We start from the raw sequence: 17,204 nt of genomic DNA on the forward strand, positions 1-17,204 counted from the left end.
TTTTCTCTAATATTGTAATCACTTACATATATCATTACAGTCATAAAGTTTCATTCAATTCCAACAACTCCTTCTTGGTGCATTATTTTTTTTGTCAATTAGTGTATGTCATATATCACTAAAAACATTTTTTTTACAATTTAACAATTGGAAAAACAATTTTTTAAAAAGGAGGCAAAAAAGGATAAATTGTGATAATTGTCGAAATAAGTTCACATCACCGTTTCGCTTCATGTTCCTCGGATAACTCAAAAGAACAGAAAAAAAACGGAGCCGTTATTTTGTGCATCAATTAAGAGTTATAAGTTTGTGTCACTTCTGTCAGAGATCAGTTATTTTTGACAGGAAGAAAGTCCTGAAAAAAGTACTTTTTCTCCCGTCTAAAATTGTTTTTTTCCCCCCTGCCTGACAGCTCTGAAAAACGGAAAGCTAAACGCTGATGTGAACGTGGCCCACAAAAGCAAACAAATCTCACCAATCCCCCACCTGTCCTGTTCCTGGCCCCTCTCTTTACATGGAACTGTGACCTCAGACAGTTTTAGGCACTGGTATCTTATGCATGGAACAGGCTTTCAGGAGATGTGATTATGGCACACTGCCTACACTACGACTACTGGATTATCTGCATAAACCGATCAACCCTTCAACCCAAGAAGCCTTGGGTCCTCTGGTACTTTGATGGGCAACTGCCCAGGTATCATCAGCCCTTCCACAAAAAACAACATATTGTACTTCATGTTAGTGGTAAATTTAAGTCAATACGTTTCACCTTTATTTATAAAAAATTCCAAAATTTACAGAAATTTTTGAAATTTGAAGGTCTCTGCTTTTAAAGCAGATTGCGATACCTCATAAAATAGTTGTTACTATACATTTCCCAGATGTCTACTTCATGTTGGCATCATTTTGTAAACATCATTTTATTTTTTTAGGACGTTAGAAGCAATTCTTAAAATTTTTAAGAAAAATTCCAAAACCCACTTTAAGGACCAGTTCAGTTATGAAGTCACTTTGTGGGGCTTAAATAGTAGAAACCACCCATAAATTACCACATTTTAGAAACTACACCCCTCAAGTTATTAAAAACTGATTTTTACAAACTTTGTTAACCCTTTAGGTGTTCCACAAGAAAAAGGAAAATGGAGGTAAAATTTCAAAATGTCACTTTTTTTTTTCAGATTTTCCATTTTAATCTATTTTCCCTGTAACACAGCAAGGTTCAACAGCCTAAGAAAACTCTATATTTATTACCCAGCTTCTGCAGTTTACAGAAACACCATATATGTGGTCGTAAACTGCTGTACGGGCACACGACAGGGTGCAGAGGCGCCATATGAATTTTAAAGGGCAGATTTCACTGGGATAGATTTAAGTTGCCATGTCAAATTTGAAAACCCCCTTATGCACCCCTAGAGTAGAAACTCCCAAAAAGCGACCCCATTTTGTAAACTACGGGATGAGGTGACAGTTTTATTGTTACTATTTTGGGGTACATCTGATTTTTGATGGCTCAATATTACGCTTTTGTGAGGCAAGGTAACCAAAAAATGGCTCTTGTGGCAGTTTTTATTTTTTGTTTTTTTTACGGAGTTCTCCTGACAGGATAGATCATGTGTTGCTTTTATAGAGCAGGTTGATACGGACGCGACAATATCAAATATGTGTATTTTTTTTTGTTTCATTTTAAGGGTACTTTCACACTTGCGTTGTTGGATTCCGGCAGGCAGTTCCGTCGCCGGAACAGATTGCCGCATCTGGCAATCTGTATGCAAACGGATACCATTTGTAGACTGATCCGGATGCAGATCAGTCTCACAAATGCATTGCAATACCGGATCAGTCTCTCCGGTTGTCATCTGGAAAAAAGCATCCGGTATTTATCTTTTTCACATTTTTAAAGGTCTGCGTATGCACAGACCGCAAAACCGGATCCGTTTTTCTGGAAAACTTGGGGCCAGATCTGGCATTAACGTATTTCAAATGGAAAATAATGCCGGATCCGGCATTCCGGCAAGTGTTCCAGAAATTTGGACGGAGAAAATACTGCAGCATGCTACTGTATTTTCTCAGTCTAAAAACCATACAGTGACTGAACTGAAGACATCCTGACACATACTGAACGGATTGCTCTCATACCAGGATTGAAGGAAGACCAATGGGAAAAGGTGCTAGCTGATTTTCCTGATATAGCGGTGAGCGAGGCTCATAGGGTTTCCCAATTGCTGCTGCTCCACAGGGTATATAGGACTCCGAAAATGTTATATAGAATAGGATTTCGTGCAGATGATACATGTCCAAGATGTGGTGCTTCGTCGGCTGACTTAATACACTTAATGTGGAACTGTCCGCGTCTACGCAGATATTGGAATGAGGTGGTAGATCTCATTGTGAAGGTTTATAAGGTCTCGATTGAACGTTCTCCTCTATTATGCATATTGGGATATGTTGGGGAAGTGTCAGAATCCAGAGAGGTCAAGTTGGCAATTCAACGCATTCTGTATCAGGTTAGGAAGAGGATAGCGTCCCATTGGATAGCTCATAATCCACCGGAGCTAAGTGAATTAATAACAACACACACCTTGGTACAACTCGAAAGATATGTTTATCAAAAGAGGGGAAATAACAAAAAGTTTAATAAAATATGGTATACATGGATTGAACACTTTCATCTTACCATTTAGTACAGAGGATTGGGAATGGAAAGGGGAGTGGAAGTCATAGGCAATAAAAAAGAAAAATGGGTATAATGTACACTGCTCAAAAAAATAAAGGGAACACAAAAATAACATATCCTAGATCTGAGTTAATTAAATATTCTTCTGAAATACTTTGTTCTTTACATAGTTGAATGTGCTGACAACAAAATCACACAAAAATTTAAAAATGGAAATCAAATTTTTCAACCCATGGAGGTCTGGATTTGGAGTCACACTCAAAATTAAAGTGGAAAAACACACTACAGGCTGATCCAACTTTGATGAAATGTCCTTAAAACAAGTCGAAATGAGGCTCAGTAGTGTGTGTGGCCTCCACGTGCCTGTATGACCTCCCTACAACGCCTGTGCATGCTCCTGATGAGGTGGCGGACGGTCTCCTGAGGGATCTCCTCCCAGACCTGGACTAAAGCATCTGCCAACTCCTGGACAGTCTGCGGTGCAACGTGACGTTGGTGGATAGAGCGAGACATGATGTCCCAGATGTGCTCAATTGGATTCAGGTCTGGGGAACGGGCGGGCCAGTCCATAGCATCAATGCCTTCGTCTTGCAGGAACTGCTGACACACTCCAGCCACATTAGGTCTAGCATTGTCTTGCATTAGGAGGAACCCAGGGCCAACCGCACCAGCATATGGTCTCACAAGGGGTCTGAGGATCTCATCTCGGTACCTAATGGCAGTCAGGATACCTCTGGCGAGCACATGGAGGGCTGTGCGGCCCTCCAAAGAAATGCCACCCCACACAATTACTGACCCAATGCCAAACCGGTCATGCTGGAGGATGTTGCAGGCAGCAGAACGTTCTCCACTGCGTCTCCAGACTCTGTCACGTCTGTCACATGTGCTCAGTGTGAACCTGCTTTCATCTGTGAAGAGCACAGGGCGCCAGTGGCGAATTTGCCAATCTTGGTGTTCTCTTGCAAATGCCAAACGTCCTGCACAGTGTTGCGCTGTAAGCACAACCCCCACCTGTGGACGTCGGGCCCTCATGGAGTCTGTTTCTGACCGTTTGAGCAGACACATGCACATTTGTGGCCTGCTGGAGGTCATTTTGCAGGGCTCTGGCAGTGCTCCTCCTGTTCCTCCTTGCACAAAGGCAGAGGTAGCGGTCCTGCTGCTGGGTTGTTGCCCTCCTACGGTCTCCTGATGTACTGGCCTGTCTCCTGGTAGCGCCTCCATGCTCTGGACAGTACGCTGACAGACACAGCAAACCTTCTTGCCACAGCTCGCATTGATGTGCCATCCTGGATAAGCTGCACTACCTGAGCCACTTGTGTGGGTTGTAGACTCTGTCTCATGCTACCACTAGAGTGAAAGCACCACCAGCATTCAAAAGTGACCAAAACATCAGCCAGGAAGCATAGGAACTGAGAAGTCGTGCTAATTGCCTATAATTTCCACCTGTTGTTTATCCCATTTGCACAACAGCATGTGAAATTGATTGTCACTCAGTGTTGCTTCCTAAGTGGACAGTTTGATTTCACAGAAGTGTGATTGACTTGGAGTTACATTGTGTTGTTTAAGTGTTCCCTTTATTTTTTTGAGCAGTGTACTTTATGAAGTAATAAGTATGAGCTGGTGTGCTTGTGGTTTAATTGTGAATTGGATTGTAATCTGCAATATGCTGTGGACTTTTTCGGTGATGGACTGCACCTGGACTTTGGGGCTGGGGGAGGGTTCGGGGTGGGTTTATGTGTGTTATTACTTTTGTTTACATGTAAAACGAAAAATTGATCTCAAATTAAAAGATTTGATTAAAAAAAAAAAAAAAAAAAAGAACGGATTGCTCTCAATTCATAATGCATTAGGATAAAACTGATCAGTTTTTTTTCCGATATCGAGCCCCTAGGATGGAACTCAATACCGGAAAAGTTTAACGCAAGTGTGAAAGTACCCTTACATAATAAAGCATTTTTGAAAACAAAAATAAATGTTTGTGTGTCTTCATGTTCTGAAAGCTACATTTCTTTTATTTTTCTGCCGATCGTCTTGTGCAGGGGCTCTTTTTTTGCAGGAAGAATTTACATTTTTATTGGTACAGGTGACCAAACAAAATGGCTATTTTGGCAGTTTATTATTATTATTATTTTTTTTTTTTAACAGCAATATTTTTATAGAGCAGGTTTTTACGAACGCAGCGATACCCAATGAACTCGCCATGCCCCTCATTGAATACCTTGGGGTGTCTTCTTTCCAAAATGGGGTCACATGTGGGGTATTTATACTGCCCTGGCATTTTAGGGGCCCTAAAGCGTGAGAAGAAGTCTGGGATCCAAATGTCTAAAAATGCCCTCATAAAAGGAATTTGGGCCCCTTTGTGCATCTAGGCTGCAAAAAAGTGTAAAAACATGTGGTATCTCCGTACTCAGGAGAAGTTGGGCAATGTGTTTTGGGGTGTCATTTTACATATACCCATGCTGGGTGAGATAAATATCTTGGTCAAATGTCAACTTTGTACAAAGAAAATGGGAAAAGTTGTCGTTTGCCAAGATATTTCTCTCACCCAGCATGGGAATATGTAAAAAGACACCCCAAAACACATTGCCCTACTTCTTCCGAGTACGGCGATACCAGATGTGTGACACTTTTTTGCAGCCTAGGTGGGCAAAGGGGCCCACATTCCAAAGAGCACCTTTCGGATTTCACAGGGCATTTTTTACAGATTTTGATTTCAAACTACTTCTCACGCATTAGGGCCCCTAAAATGCCAGGGCAGTATAACTACCCCACAAGTGACCCCATTTTGGAAAGAAGACACCCAAGGTATTCCGTGAGGGGCATGGCGAGTTCCTAGAATTTTTTATTTTTTGTCACAAGTTAGCGGAAAATTATGATATTTTTTTTTTTTTTTCTTACAAAGTCTCATATTCCACTAACTTGTGACAAAAAATAAAAACTTCCATGAACTCACTATGCCCATCACGAAATACCTTGGTGTGTCTTCTTTCCAAAATGGGGTCACTTGCAATTGGGTACCTAATCGCGCGGGTTTGCCGCAACGCATCCGGACACGCTCGTCTGCAAGGGGCCTAACTTTTGTCCTGTCTCTCCTAAAATACATTTTGACTCAACTTTTTCTCTTTGAGTCTGTATTCTACAACCAGCTCAGGGGCACGGCAATCGGTAGCCCCTGTGCGCCTACATATACCAATTTGCTCCTGGGCTGGTGGGAGGATCGTCTAGTTTTCAGTGAGGTGGAGAATCCCTGGACCACTCATATCCTCCTGTGGGGGAGATATATAGATGACATCTTTGCTTTATGGGATGGTCCAGAGGATGCCTTCAAATCGAATTGGAATCCCATTGGCCTTCGCTTCACATATGAAATCAGTGATAGTGAGATTTCTTTCTTAGAAATTTCTAAAAAGGAAGGCATGCTTCATAAAGAAACTTTTAGAAAACCTACAGCTACAAATAGCCTGCTTCACTGGGCAGTTTCCATCCTAAACCCCTAAAGAAAGGAATACCAATATATACATGTCAGGAGGATTTGTACTAGTACTTCCACCTTTGTTGAACCATCGAGGATCTGAAAAGTAAATTTCTAAAGAGGGGGTATCCGGAGGAGACACACAAAGGGGCATTTAAACACTCCATCTCCACAGACAGGAATGAATTCCTGAGACCCCGGAAAAAGGAGCCACAAGAAGGGATAATGAGGACAATTGGCACATATGATAATGCCATGAGAAAGTCTTTAAGATACCCCAATGTTTCCTTAGTATCTTGCAGACAGATTGTGATTTAATGCACATACTACCATCTAGACCAGCAATAACTTTTAGGAGGGGGAAATCCAGCAAAGATCGCTTGGTACATAGTATGTACACGAAACCAAGGTCCGCAGGTACGTGGCTGGATAGGCCTTTGGGGACCTTTAAATGTAGTTGATGTGTGGCGTGCCCCTTTATTTCAACATCTAAGACATTCAAGAGTGTCTCTACAGGAAGGATCTATGATATAAGGGATTTCTCTAACTGTAGAACATGTGGAGTAGTTTACCTCATCACCTCCCAATGCCCCCTAAATTATGTAGGGAAGACCAAAAGAGAATTGAGAAGGAGAATTGGTGAACACATCAGCGATATCAAACATAAAAGGGATACACCAGTGGCCAATCATGTTCAGGAATTTCATGAGGGGGACCCAAGCTCATTAAAATTCCAATCTATTGAAGTTATCCCCCCCCCTCCCCACGTAAGGGTGATTGGGATAGAAAAATATTGCAGAGGGAGTGCCAATGGATTTATAGATTGAGAACTTAAAATCCAGAGGGTCTTAATGAACAACTGTCATTTGGGAGTTTCCTCTAGCTAGGTTCACCCGTCTCTGGCTCACATTATTTACACTGGAATATATCCCCATCCCGTGTTGCTCTCTCTCTTTCTCACCTATACCTCTGTATATCTGTATATCTGTATATCTGTAAATATAGGCTCTAGTATTGTGAATGCAAGCCCTAGTCAGAGCTATCGGATCAGAAAGATCCATCGTAATATTTATCGTTTAATACTTACCACGCGGTAATCCTTATCACATATGTTGCACTCCACATATTGTCCATCGAGACCACATTTGCATATATCACATGCATATGTGTACAGCGATAGTGCCCTGTTTGGTTCCCGTCTGTGGAACGCATATGCGTTCCAGACAGCACTTCCGGTGTTGCAACTTCCAGTTTGGCGCCTGTGGAACGCATATGGGCAGGGGGAGTAGGGGGGTGGAGCTAAAGGGGGTGTATGGTATTTAGGGCGCCAGAGTTGAATGTAACACAGACACCTGCCACCTAAGAAGCCTACATCATAGCCAAGTCTCCCAGTGGGTCCTTATATGATAGATAGGCAGTGGTACCTTGAGACTCTGCCCAAGTGATATACAGTCAGGTCCATAAATATTGGGACATCAACACAATTCTAGCATTTTTGGCTCTATACACCACCACAATGGATTTTAAATGAAACGAACAAGATAAGCTTTAACTGCAGACTGTCAGCTTTAATGTGAGGGTATTTACATCCAAATCAGGTGAACGGTGTAGCAATTACAACAGCTTGCATATGTGCCTCCCACTTGTTACGGGACCAAAAGTAATGGGACAGAATAATAATCATAAATCAAACTTTCACTTTTTAATACTTGGTTGTAAATCCTTTGCAGTCAATTACAGCCTGAAGTCTGTAACACATAGACATCACCAGACGCTGGGTTTCATCCCTGGTGATGCTCTGCCAGGCCTCTACTGCAACTGTCTTCAGTTCCTGCTTGTTCTTGGGGCATTTTCCCTTCAGTTTTGTCTTCAGCAAGTGAAATGCATGCTCAATCGGATTCAGGTCAGGTGATTGACTTGGCCATTGCATAACATTCCACTTCTTTCCCTTAAAAAACTCTTTGGTTGCTTTTGCAGTATGCCTTGGGTCATTGTCCATCTGCACTGTGAAGCGCCGTCCAATGAGTTCTGAAGCATTTGGCTGAATATGAGCAGATAATATTGCCCGAAACATTTGAGAATTCATCCTGCTGCTTTTGTCAGCAGTCACATCATCAATAAATATAAAAGAACCAGTTCCATTGGCAGCCATACATGCCCACGCCATGACACTACCACCACCATGCTTCACTGATGAGGTGGCATGCTTAGGATCATGAGCAGTTCCTTTCCTACTCATTACTCTGGTACAAGTTGATCTTGGTCTCATCTGTCCATAGGATGTTGTTCCAGAACTGTGAAGGCTTTTTTAGATTTCGTTTGGCAAACTCTAATCTGGCCTTCCTGTTTTTGAGGCTCATCAATGGTTGAGATCTTGTGGTGAGCCATCTGTATTCACTCTGGTGAAGTCTTCTCTTGATTGTTGACTTTGACACACATACATCTACCTCCTGGAGAGTGTTCTTGATCTGGCCAACTGTTGTGAAGGGTGTTTTCTTCACCAGGGAAAGAATTTTTCGGTCATCCACCACAGTTGTTTTCCGTGGTCTTCCCGGTCTTTTGGCGTTGCTGAGCTCACCAGTGTGTTCCTTCTTTTTAAGAATGTTCCAAACAGTTGTTTTGGCCACGCCTAATGTTTTTGCCATCTCTCTGATGGGTTTGTTTTGTTTTTTCATATAAATCACAGAAAGAATGCACCAAACGGATATGCCACTGACTATACTGGCTAGTCATAAATGCAGATATTAAAAGCTGAGACTTTCGCAAATATATTCCTGTCAGGAAAATATCGGAGCCCATCATGCACCACGTCACGGTCACTCAGCATGGCAAGGGGTCCTACCACTACGCTACCTATGGTGTGAACAAGGTCTGAAGGTGATGTAATCCAGCTCACAGCCAAGCTTTCACACAACCGCCTAGCAGGACAACTAGTGCAATGTGAACAAAGCAAGACTGTAAGCCACACCCATATCAGACCATGTGATGGAGGTTAACAGGTGCAAAAGAGTGTTTGAATGCCAGGTAAAAGGCACATACACTACATATAAGACAAGACAAAAACACAGAAATATAGTGGCAATTCTGGTTTGGTGCATTCTTTCTGTGATTTATATGATTAGATTTTCATCCGCACGATGCTTCATTTTGTGTAGGATGCCTTTGTGGTGCATGTGGACCGTGCCGACATCCTCCATTGTATGCATATTTTGCTGGGGATAGTCGATTGCTGCGGTCCACATGCTCCCCCAATAAAAAAACACGCTATAGTGTTAGGGGTTGAGCAGCTCCTCCAGAATTGCCACTATATTTCTGTGTTTTTGTCTTGTTTTGTTTTTTCAGCCTAATGATGGCTTGCTTCACTGATAGTGATAGCTCTTTGGATCTCATCTTGAGAGTTGACAGCAACAGACTCCAAATGCAAATAGACTGGAAATGAACTCTGGACCTTTTATCTGCTCATTGTAATTGGGATAATGAGGGAACAACACACACCTGGCCATGGAACAGCTGAGAAGCCAATTGTCCCATTACTTTTGGTTCCTTAACAAGTGGGAGGCACATATGGAAACTGTTGTAATTCCTACACCGTTCACCTGATTTGGATGTAAATACCCTCAAATTAAAGCTGACAGTCTGCAGTTAAAGCACATCCTGTTAGTTTCATGTTAGAATTGTGTCGATGTCCCAATATTTATGGACCTGACTGTATGTGATTTAATCCCCTGACAAACCAGTATTTTTTGTTAGTGGGGAAACGCTGCGTCGGGATTTCCTTTTTGTGCATATTTTTTTCCTTATTTTTTTATTTAAATTGCCTTTGTTTGGTACACTTATAGCAATCTTCTCAGCATTTGTTATCTGCCAGTGATATGTTATTACTAAAAGGTGTGAGTAGGTGACCTGCAGACTAGGCACGAGGACAGGTAACCCCTACCATTAAGGGGTGTCCCTAGGCTGAGTATTAGGAAGGGCTTAATAGGGAAAGAATAGGAACTTTTGTGTCTGTATATCCCGGTCTTTTTCTCCCTGTTAATTATATACCTCAGATCATCATCTACTATCCTCAGGGGCCAAACATCTCTACTAAAACGCTGAGATCTCTACAAACCGTGAGTAGCATCAATGACATTATCAGTTTTTGCTGTTGGAGATATCAAGTGTGCTATTTTGATGTACCGTAAGACCTACTTGATCTGGGCTTGATTTGAGCTTAAATTTTAAAAGTTATTAAAAAGTTATATTTTACATGTGGGAAGGTGTTTAAAGTGAAGTTTTAGTTTGAGTTTCTCTCTCACCCTGCGATGCACACTGAGCCACCGATGTGAGGTCACATCTGCCCAGAGCCAAACAAAGATCCTAATACAGCTATGTATCCACTAGACCAGTGATGGGCAAACTGCAGCTCTCCAGCTGTTTTAAAACTACAAATCCCATCATCCTCTGCTGTAGGCAGACTGGGCATACTGGGAGTTGCAGTTTTACAACAGTTTGCCAATCCCTGCACTAGACCATGCCAAAAAAGGTTAATCAAGTTTAATATAAATTAAAGCAAAAAATACTTTCCCCAGTTCCGCTCAGAAACAATTAAGGAAAAGTTACACCTACTCTGAAATGTTGCCAATGAAAAAAAAAAAGGCTAAGGCTACTTTCACGCTAGCATTTTTGCTGGATCTGGAAGGGTTCAGCAAAAACGCTTCCGTTACTGATAATACAACCATCTGCATCCGTTATGAACAGATCCGTTTGTATTACCTGTAACATAGCCAAGACGGATCTGTCATGAACTCCACTGAAAGTCAATGGGGGACGGATCAGTTTTCTATTGCGTCAGAGGTAAACGGATCTGTCCCCATTGACTTTCATTGTGGGTCATGACGGATCTGTCTTGCTCCGCATCCCTTGACGAAAAAAAAAAAACGCAGCATGCTGAGGTTTTCTCTCCGGTATGGGAACGCAACCAAACGGAACGCATTTTGGAGCATTCCGTTCTGTCCCCATTGACTATTAAGGGGGACAAAACTGAAGCGTTGTTTTTTTTCTGGTATTGAGAACCTAAGACAGATCTCAATACCGGAAAATAGAAACATTAGTGTGAAAGTAGCCTAAGATGATTAAAAAAATAAATCTGTTATGGCTTTTGTAACCCAGATGAAAAAAAAATACAAAACTTAGAAAGTTTCTAAATAGTCATCATTTAAAAAAATTCTAATATATTCCTTCTGCGGAGTGTCCTTCACCTAACTGGTGGTGGTGCTCCCGTTTCTGATAGCTCTCTGCTCTCCCCCTCCCAACTCTCAGTCACAGAGATAGCAGTGGGAGGTTGTACACTGCAGATGTGTATAGAGGAGAGCAGATATGTTATGTTACTAGATGACACAAGCTGTAGATAGGAAAGTACACACAACGCAGTTTGCAGGGAGAAGGCAGAAACATCCTGGACACAGACATTGTTACTGAGAAGGACACATCCACATGAGAAAAATCTGAAACTAGGAACAAGTTGTAAACTGAATATCAGGGAGATTTGAGTCAAATTTTTTGTACTCCAATGTAACCATTAAACACATGTAAAAATCTTTTTTTACATATCAAAAGGTATTCATAACTAAGAGCTGCATCCTTAAGGTGCCTAAAAAAGTGACAGAAAAAGAACATATATAAACAGCACTTAAGAGTTTGCAGTGCTGCTGCTGCTCAGGTCCGTAGCTCCAGTTTAGGTTTACAGGCTGCAGCACATTGTAGTAGGCTACGTCACTGCTGTACCCGGAGCTGAGGACCTCAGCAGCAGCACTGGAAACTATGATAAGTATTGAGACTGACCTCAGCGGTATACAGCACAAAACTGCTAAAACAGTGATCGGCTGCAGAGGTCCTGTGTCATAAACAGCTATGTAACTGCTGCTGCCTAGAAATACACGCCAGAGGTTCACTGAGGCAGCAGTGCTGGAAATGGCAGGGGTGGTGAATATATGTCGCACAACCAAGAAGGAAAAGTCAATAGACATGTTAGTAATATGCAAAAGATAAAAAAATATTCAAAACCTCTCAGTTTATTGAATATCGAGTATGAGCGTCACTCGTATAAATACACACACTTGCACGTCTTGGCATGCTATCAATGAGGTTATTAAAGGGGTTATCTGAGTTAATAAAAATAAAAAAAACACTTAAAATCCATCAGGATATACATATAATTTGGTTAAGCTTAAGTTAAAACCCATATTTGCACCTTTTCATGGTCCTGTCATTGCTTTGTTTACATGCTGAAGTACATGCTGAGGGGGCGTGTAACAAAGCCTGAGCTCTGCCTCATGAATATTTCTGGGCGTGAACAACCTGACCTTCCCCTCACCCTGCTCTGCACTTTGCATAAAAATAAATAAATACATACACACAGGGCAGAAGATCTTCCTGTCACATTGCAGCTGTACAGTGTAAGTTATGTTATTTTACATACATTTCTTTCATGTTTGGTTTTGTTTCTAGTCTAAAAATTTTCTTTCTGTTATTACAGTATATCAAGGAGGACGTATTTGCACTAATTCCAAATTCCATCACCATAGAAAATGAATGGGTCTGCACCCATTCCGCAAAATTGCAGAACAAATGTAGACCCATTTGCGGATGTGTGAATGGAGCCTAAGGCTGGGTTCAGACCTGAGCGTCTTTGATATGCGCGTTTAACGCGCGTTTTTGACGCGCGTTTTTTGCAATAGTAAACACGCGTTTGACGCGCGTTTGTGTGATTGACTGCAATGTCCTATGGCCACAAACGCGCGTCAAAACGCCCCAAAGAAGCTCAAGTACTTGTTTGAGCGTAGGGCGTTTTACAGCGCGTTTTTCAGCGCTGTAAAACGCTCAAGTGAGAACCAGGGCCATAGGGAAGCATTGGTTTTCATGTGTTGAGCGTTTTACAGCGCGTTTGAACGCGCTGTAAAACGCTCAAGTGTGAACCCAGCCTTAGGCTACTTTCACACTAGAGGCAGGATCGATCCAACAGGCTGTTCACCCTGTCTGATCCGGCCAGCCGCTATTTTGCCGTGCCGCTGGACTGCCGCTCTGTCCCCATTGACTATAAAGGGGATGGTGGTGGAGCTATGGCGCAGCACGGCAGTGCACAGCGAGCGGCCACTTGACTAAAAGTCCTGGATTTTCGACTTTTTATGGTACTTTCACACTAGCGTTAGTGTGATCCGGCAGGCAGTTCCATCGTCGGAGCTGCCCGCCGGATCTGCCAATCAGTGTGACAACTGACAGCATTTGTAGACGGATCCAGGTGCGGATCCGTCTAGAAATGCATTGCAATAACGGATCCGTCTATCCGCTTGTCATGCGGATGGACGGATCCCTCTTGCAGTCTTTCACATTTTTCATGTTCTGCACATGCGCAGACCGGAAGGGCGGATCCGTCCTTCAGTTGTTTTGCAACGCCGGATCCGCAAGGCAGCTCCGTCGTCGGAGCTGCGTGCCTGCTGGATCCGCCGATCAGTGTGACAAGTGACAGCATTTGTAGACGGATCCAGGTGCGGATCCGATAGGGTGAACAGCCTGTCGGATATGTCCTGCCGCTAGTGTGAAAATATCATTAGCATTATCTGTATCTAAGCAATATCTATATTATTCAAATATATATTCAATATGGATATTGCTTAGATAAATCCATATATTGGTGGCAGATAAGGATTTTATATAGCTGAATAATGATGATGATGATTATAATAATGATGGCCAATAATTTATTTATATTTCCCAGGGGGTGTTGAATGTGTACTAGTGGGGGGGGGGGGGACGTTTACAAACTGCCACCTCTAGCCCCAGTGAATGCAGGAGGGACAAACATACCCTGTGCTGCTGGAGATCACCTCGGCTCTGGTTTGTACTGCACATGAGCGATCGCATAGCAGTGCCGAGGCAGTGACAAGAGCTGGAGGGGGAAGGGCACCAGAGGCTCTGACGTCTCGTTTACAGAGCCTGGACACTCCCTCAAGCAGGGAGACGGCTGTAAACGAAACGTCACCAGCAGAGCAGAGCCGGGCAGTGTGAGGAAAGCTGGAGGGGGGAGGGCACCAGAGGCTCTGACGTCTCGTTTACAGAGCCTGGACACTCCCTCAAGCAGAGAGAAGCTTGTAAACGAGACGTCACCAGCAGAGCAGAGCCGGGCAGTGTGAGGAGAGCTGGAGGGGGGAGGGCACCAGAGGCTCTGACGTTTCGTTTACAGAGCCTGGACACTCCCTCAAGCAGAGAGAAGCTTGTAAACGAGACGTCACCAGCAGAGCAGAGCCGGGCAGTGTGAGGAGAGCTGGAGGGGGGAGGGCACCAGAGGCTCTGACGTTTCGTTTACAGAGCCTGGACACTCCCTCAAGCAGAGAGAAGCTTGTAAACGAGACGTCACCAGCAGAGCAGAGCCGGGCAGTGTGAGGAGAGCTGGAGGGGGGAGGGCACCAGAGGCTCTGACGTTTCGTTTACAGAGCCTGGACACTCCCTCAAGCAGGGAGAAGCTTGTAAACGAGACGTCACCAGCAGAGCAGGCTTACTGACGTCAGGTGTAACATGACCCTGAACTGAACTGGCCAAACAGTGATAGATAGGTAATGAAAGTGATTTTAAGAATCTTTCACTGGTCTACAATAAATGCAATTAGAATAGATTTATTTAAGTCTGATAACCCCTTTAATGGTGGTATGAGGAACGTTCTGTCACGCTCAATGCACGTGGGCATGCAAGATCCGCTGCTGGAAGCTCCCTTTGCAATTGCCGGACAATGACATCCTTAATGTTTCTTGATGGGAGACGTTGCAGACCATGGTAGCATGTTTAGGCCACGCAGGCACCTCACAGTAGCACGAGCAGCCTGGCGTTGTCCTGTTGAAAAACTGCTCCTGGGACACTATAGAGAAATGGCTGTACAACTGGTTTTATGACCAAATCAATGCAACGCTGAGCTGTTAGTATACCTGAAATGAAGACTAGAGGGGTCCGACTACCGCACATTATGCCAACCCATATCATAATCCCAGGAGTAAAACTGGCGTGACGTTACCTTGTTGTAGGCCTTTTCATGGCGTTTCCCACATGGCCTCCAGACCAGTTTCAAGCTATCATTATATCAAAGACAAAAGTGGGACTCATTGCTGAATAGGACAGACCTCCATTCCAGCCTCTACTGTCATCTTGTTGTGCACCATGATAGCCTTTGAGAGCGGTGGCATGAGGACTGTGGAACAGCTGAAACTGGACATCTGGCTCATGGATCAATGTCATGCAAATGCCTTCTGATGGTTTATATAGACACTGTTTGCCACCTTAGGCTTAGGATGCGACATCCAAATTCACTTGCAGTACAGCATGGAACACAATCATATAATCCCATCCGTGCAGAGGTTCACCTATGTGCACCTCTTGCTGTTATTCCAGTTTGTTGTTGTTCTCCCAAATACCGGGACACAAACTTGAACAGTGCTGACATGCCTTGGCTTAGGCACATCACATAGCAAGTTGCCACAGTGATAAAGGCATCTAAGTTCAAGAACTCTGTCCCTCTCAGTTTGAAACAACCCCTTTAAAAAGCAAGAGTAATATCAGATATAAACAGTAATATAACTCACCTTAGACCAGTAAAATGTGCATGGACCCGGAGCTCAGCACTGTATATTTGTATGTGGACACTCTGCACTTGTATCACTGCCCCAGTGGTTGGGACATACTGTAAAGAGAGTAGGCCAATGATGAAAAAAAAAAATTGTAGTGGAAGATTGTAAAATAAGAAAGATAAAAATTAAGCCGGTTCAAAGTGTCTTCCCACAAAGGATATTTACCACCATATATCCACAGGATAGGCAATAAACAGATGATCCCTGGGAGCCCCCTCGATCACTAGAATTGAGTCTCATATACCCAGTAAGGAGGAGTTTGAATGGAGCAGTGGTCTAGTAGGGAGGGTTCCAGGGATCATACAGCTTTTGACCTAATGTACATGTCCTTTGTGGGGAAAAAACTTTTAACAGAGAAAAATAAGCTACTACAAAATACTGAGAAGTAAAAGCCCCTGACATTAAAGGTTAGACTCTAAGGCCTCTATCACACGAGTGTGACGGATTAGGTCCAGATGCGTTTAGTGAAACCATTTTGCAAGCAAGTTCAGTCAGTTTTGTCTGCGATTGCGTTCAGTTTTTTCCGCGCGAGTGCAATGTGTTTTGATGCGTTTTTCACGCGTGTGATAAAAAAAAAAAAAACAACTGAAGGTTTACAAACATCTAGTGACCATCAGTGAAAAATGCATTGCATCTGCACCTGCCTCCGGATACAATGCGTTCTTCACTTCTATGGGGACAGGCCTGTGTAAAAAAACAAACATGCTGCGTTTTTCACGCAACGCAGAACTGATGCGTAAAATAAAACCGGTCATGTACACAGACCCATTGAAATGAATGGGTCAGGATTCAGTGCGGGTGCTATGCGTTCACGTCACGTATTGTACCCGCACAGAAAACTCGCTCGTGTGAAAGGGGCCTAAAGAAGAAGAGGATTAGAAAAACGTCTCTCTAACTATACTAACCGAATCTTCACGATATTCAGAGTGCAGCTCAACTTCAAGAGTTTGCTTCTGCTCAGAAAACCCCATCAGCAACAAAGGAAACGTGGCCAGAGTCTCTAATGTTTTCAGGAGAGGGGACTTGTAGTGCAGCATTGCCTGTTGAGATATTATTGTGACAAGGACGACAAGATGAAATAATTGCATAATAAAAACCTCGAAAAGTCACATATCAGGCACTAACATCAGTAACTCACAGATCGAGCAGTGTAAAAAATCTCCTTTCCCCCTTTGGTGTAAAACGACATTGAAACCATGAACATCCCAAGGTCTTGATTGACTGTAGACTCAGGTACATGAAGCTCTAGGGTTAAACGATACGGCTGCCCATACCTAAGTACCTAATGGAGAGGAAGCAGGGTGAAGAGTAAGAATACATCCAAATACAATACGTTTTCACCTTACGAACCAGGACAATATTTGCAAATCTGACGTCACTGTGTTAAAAACTTTGGAAGCTTTTA

The 17,204-nt window shown here is 43.1% G+C and overlaps 1 protein-coding gene across 1 annotated transcript in view; it reads right to left on the reverse strand.

Annotated features, from left to right (window-relative positions):
• Window positions 1-17,204, reverse strand: part of BSCL2 (BSCL2 lipid droplet biogenesis associated, seipin) — a 94,187-nt gene that overhangs the window by 29,055 nt on the left and 47,928 nt on the right. Inside the window, exons 4-6 of the mRNA XM_040409023.1 lie at window positions 16,938-17,081; window positions 16,705-16,839; window positions 15,755-15,852 (exon numbers count right to left, since the gene is read on the reverse strand). Coding sequence (XP_040264957.1) covers window positions 15,755-15,852; window positions 16,705-16,839; window positions 16,938-17,081 — 377 coding nt within the window. The remainder of the gene's footprint in view (window positions 1-15,754; window positions 15,853-16,704; window positions 16,840-16,937; window positions 17,082-17,204) is intronic.

Source organism: Bufo bufo, chromosome 10 (genome assembly GCF_905171765.1).
Source record: "Bufo bufo chromosome 10, aBufBuf1.1, whole genome shotgun sequence".
In the NCBI taxonomy this organism is placed as follows: domain Eukaryota; kingdom Metazoa; phylum Chordata; class Amphibia; order Anura; family Bufonidae; genus Bufo; species Bufo bufo.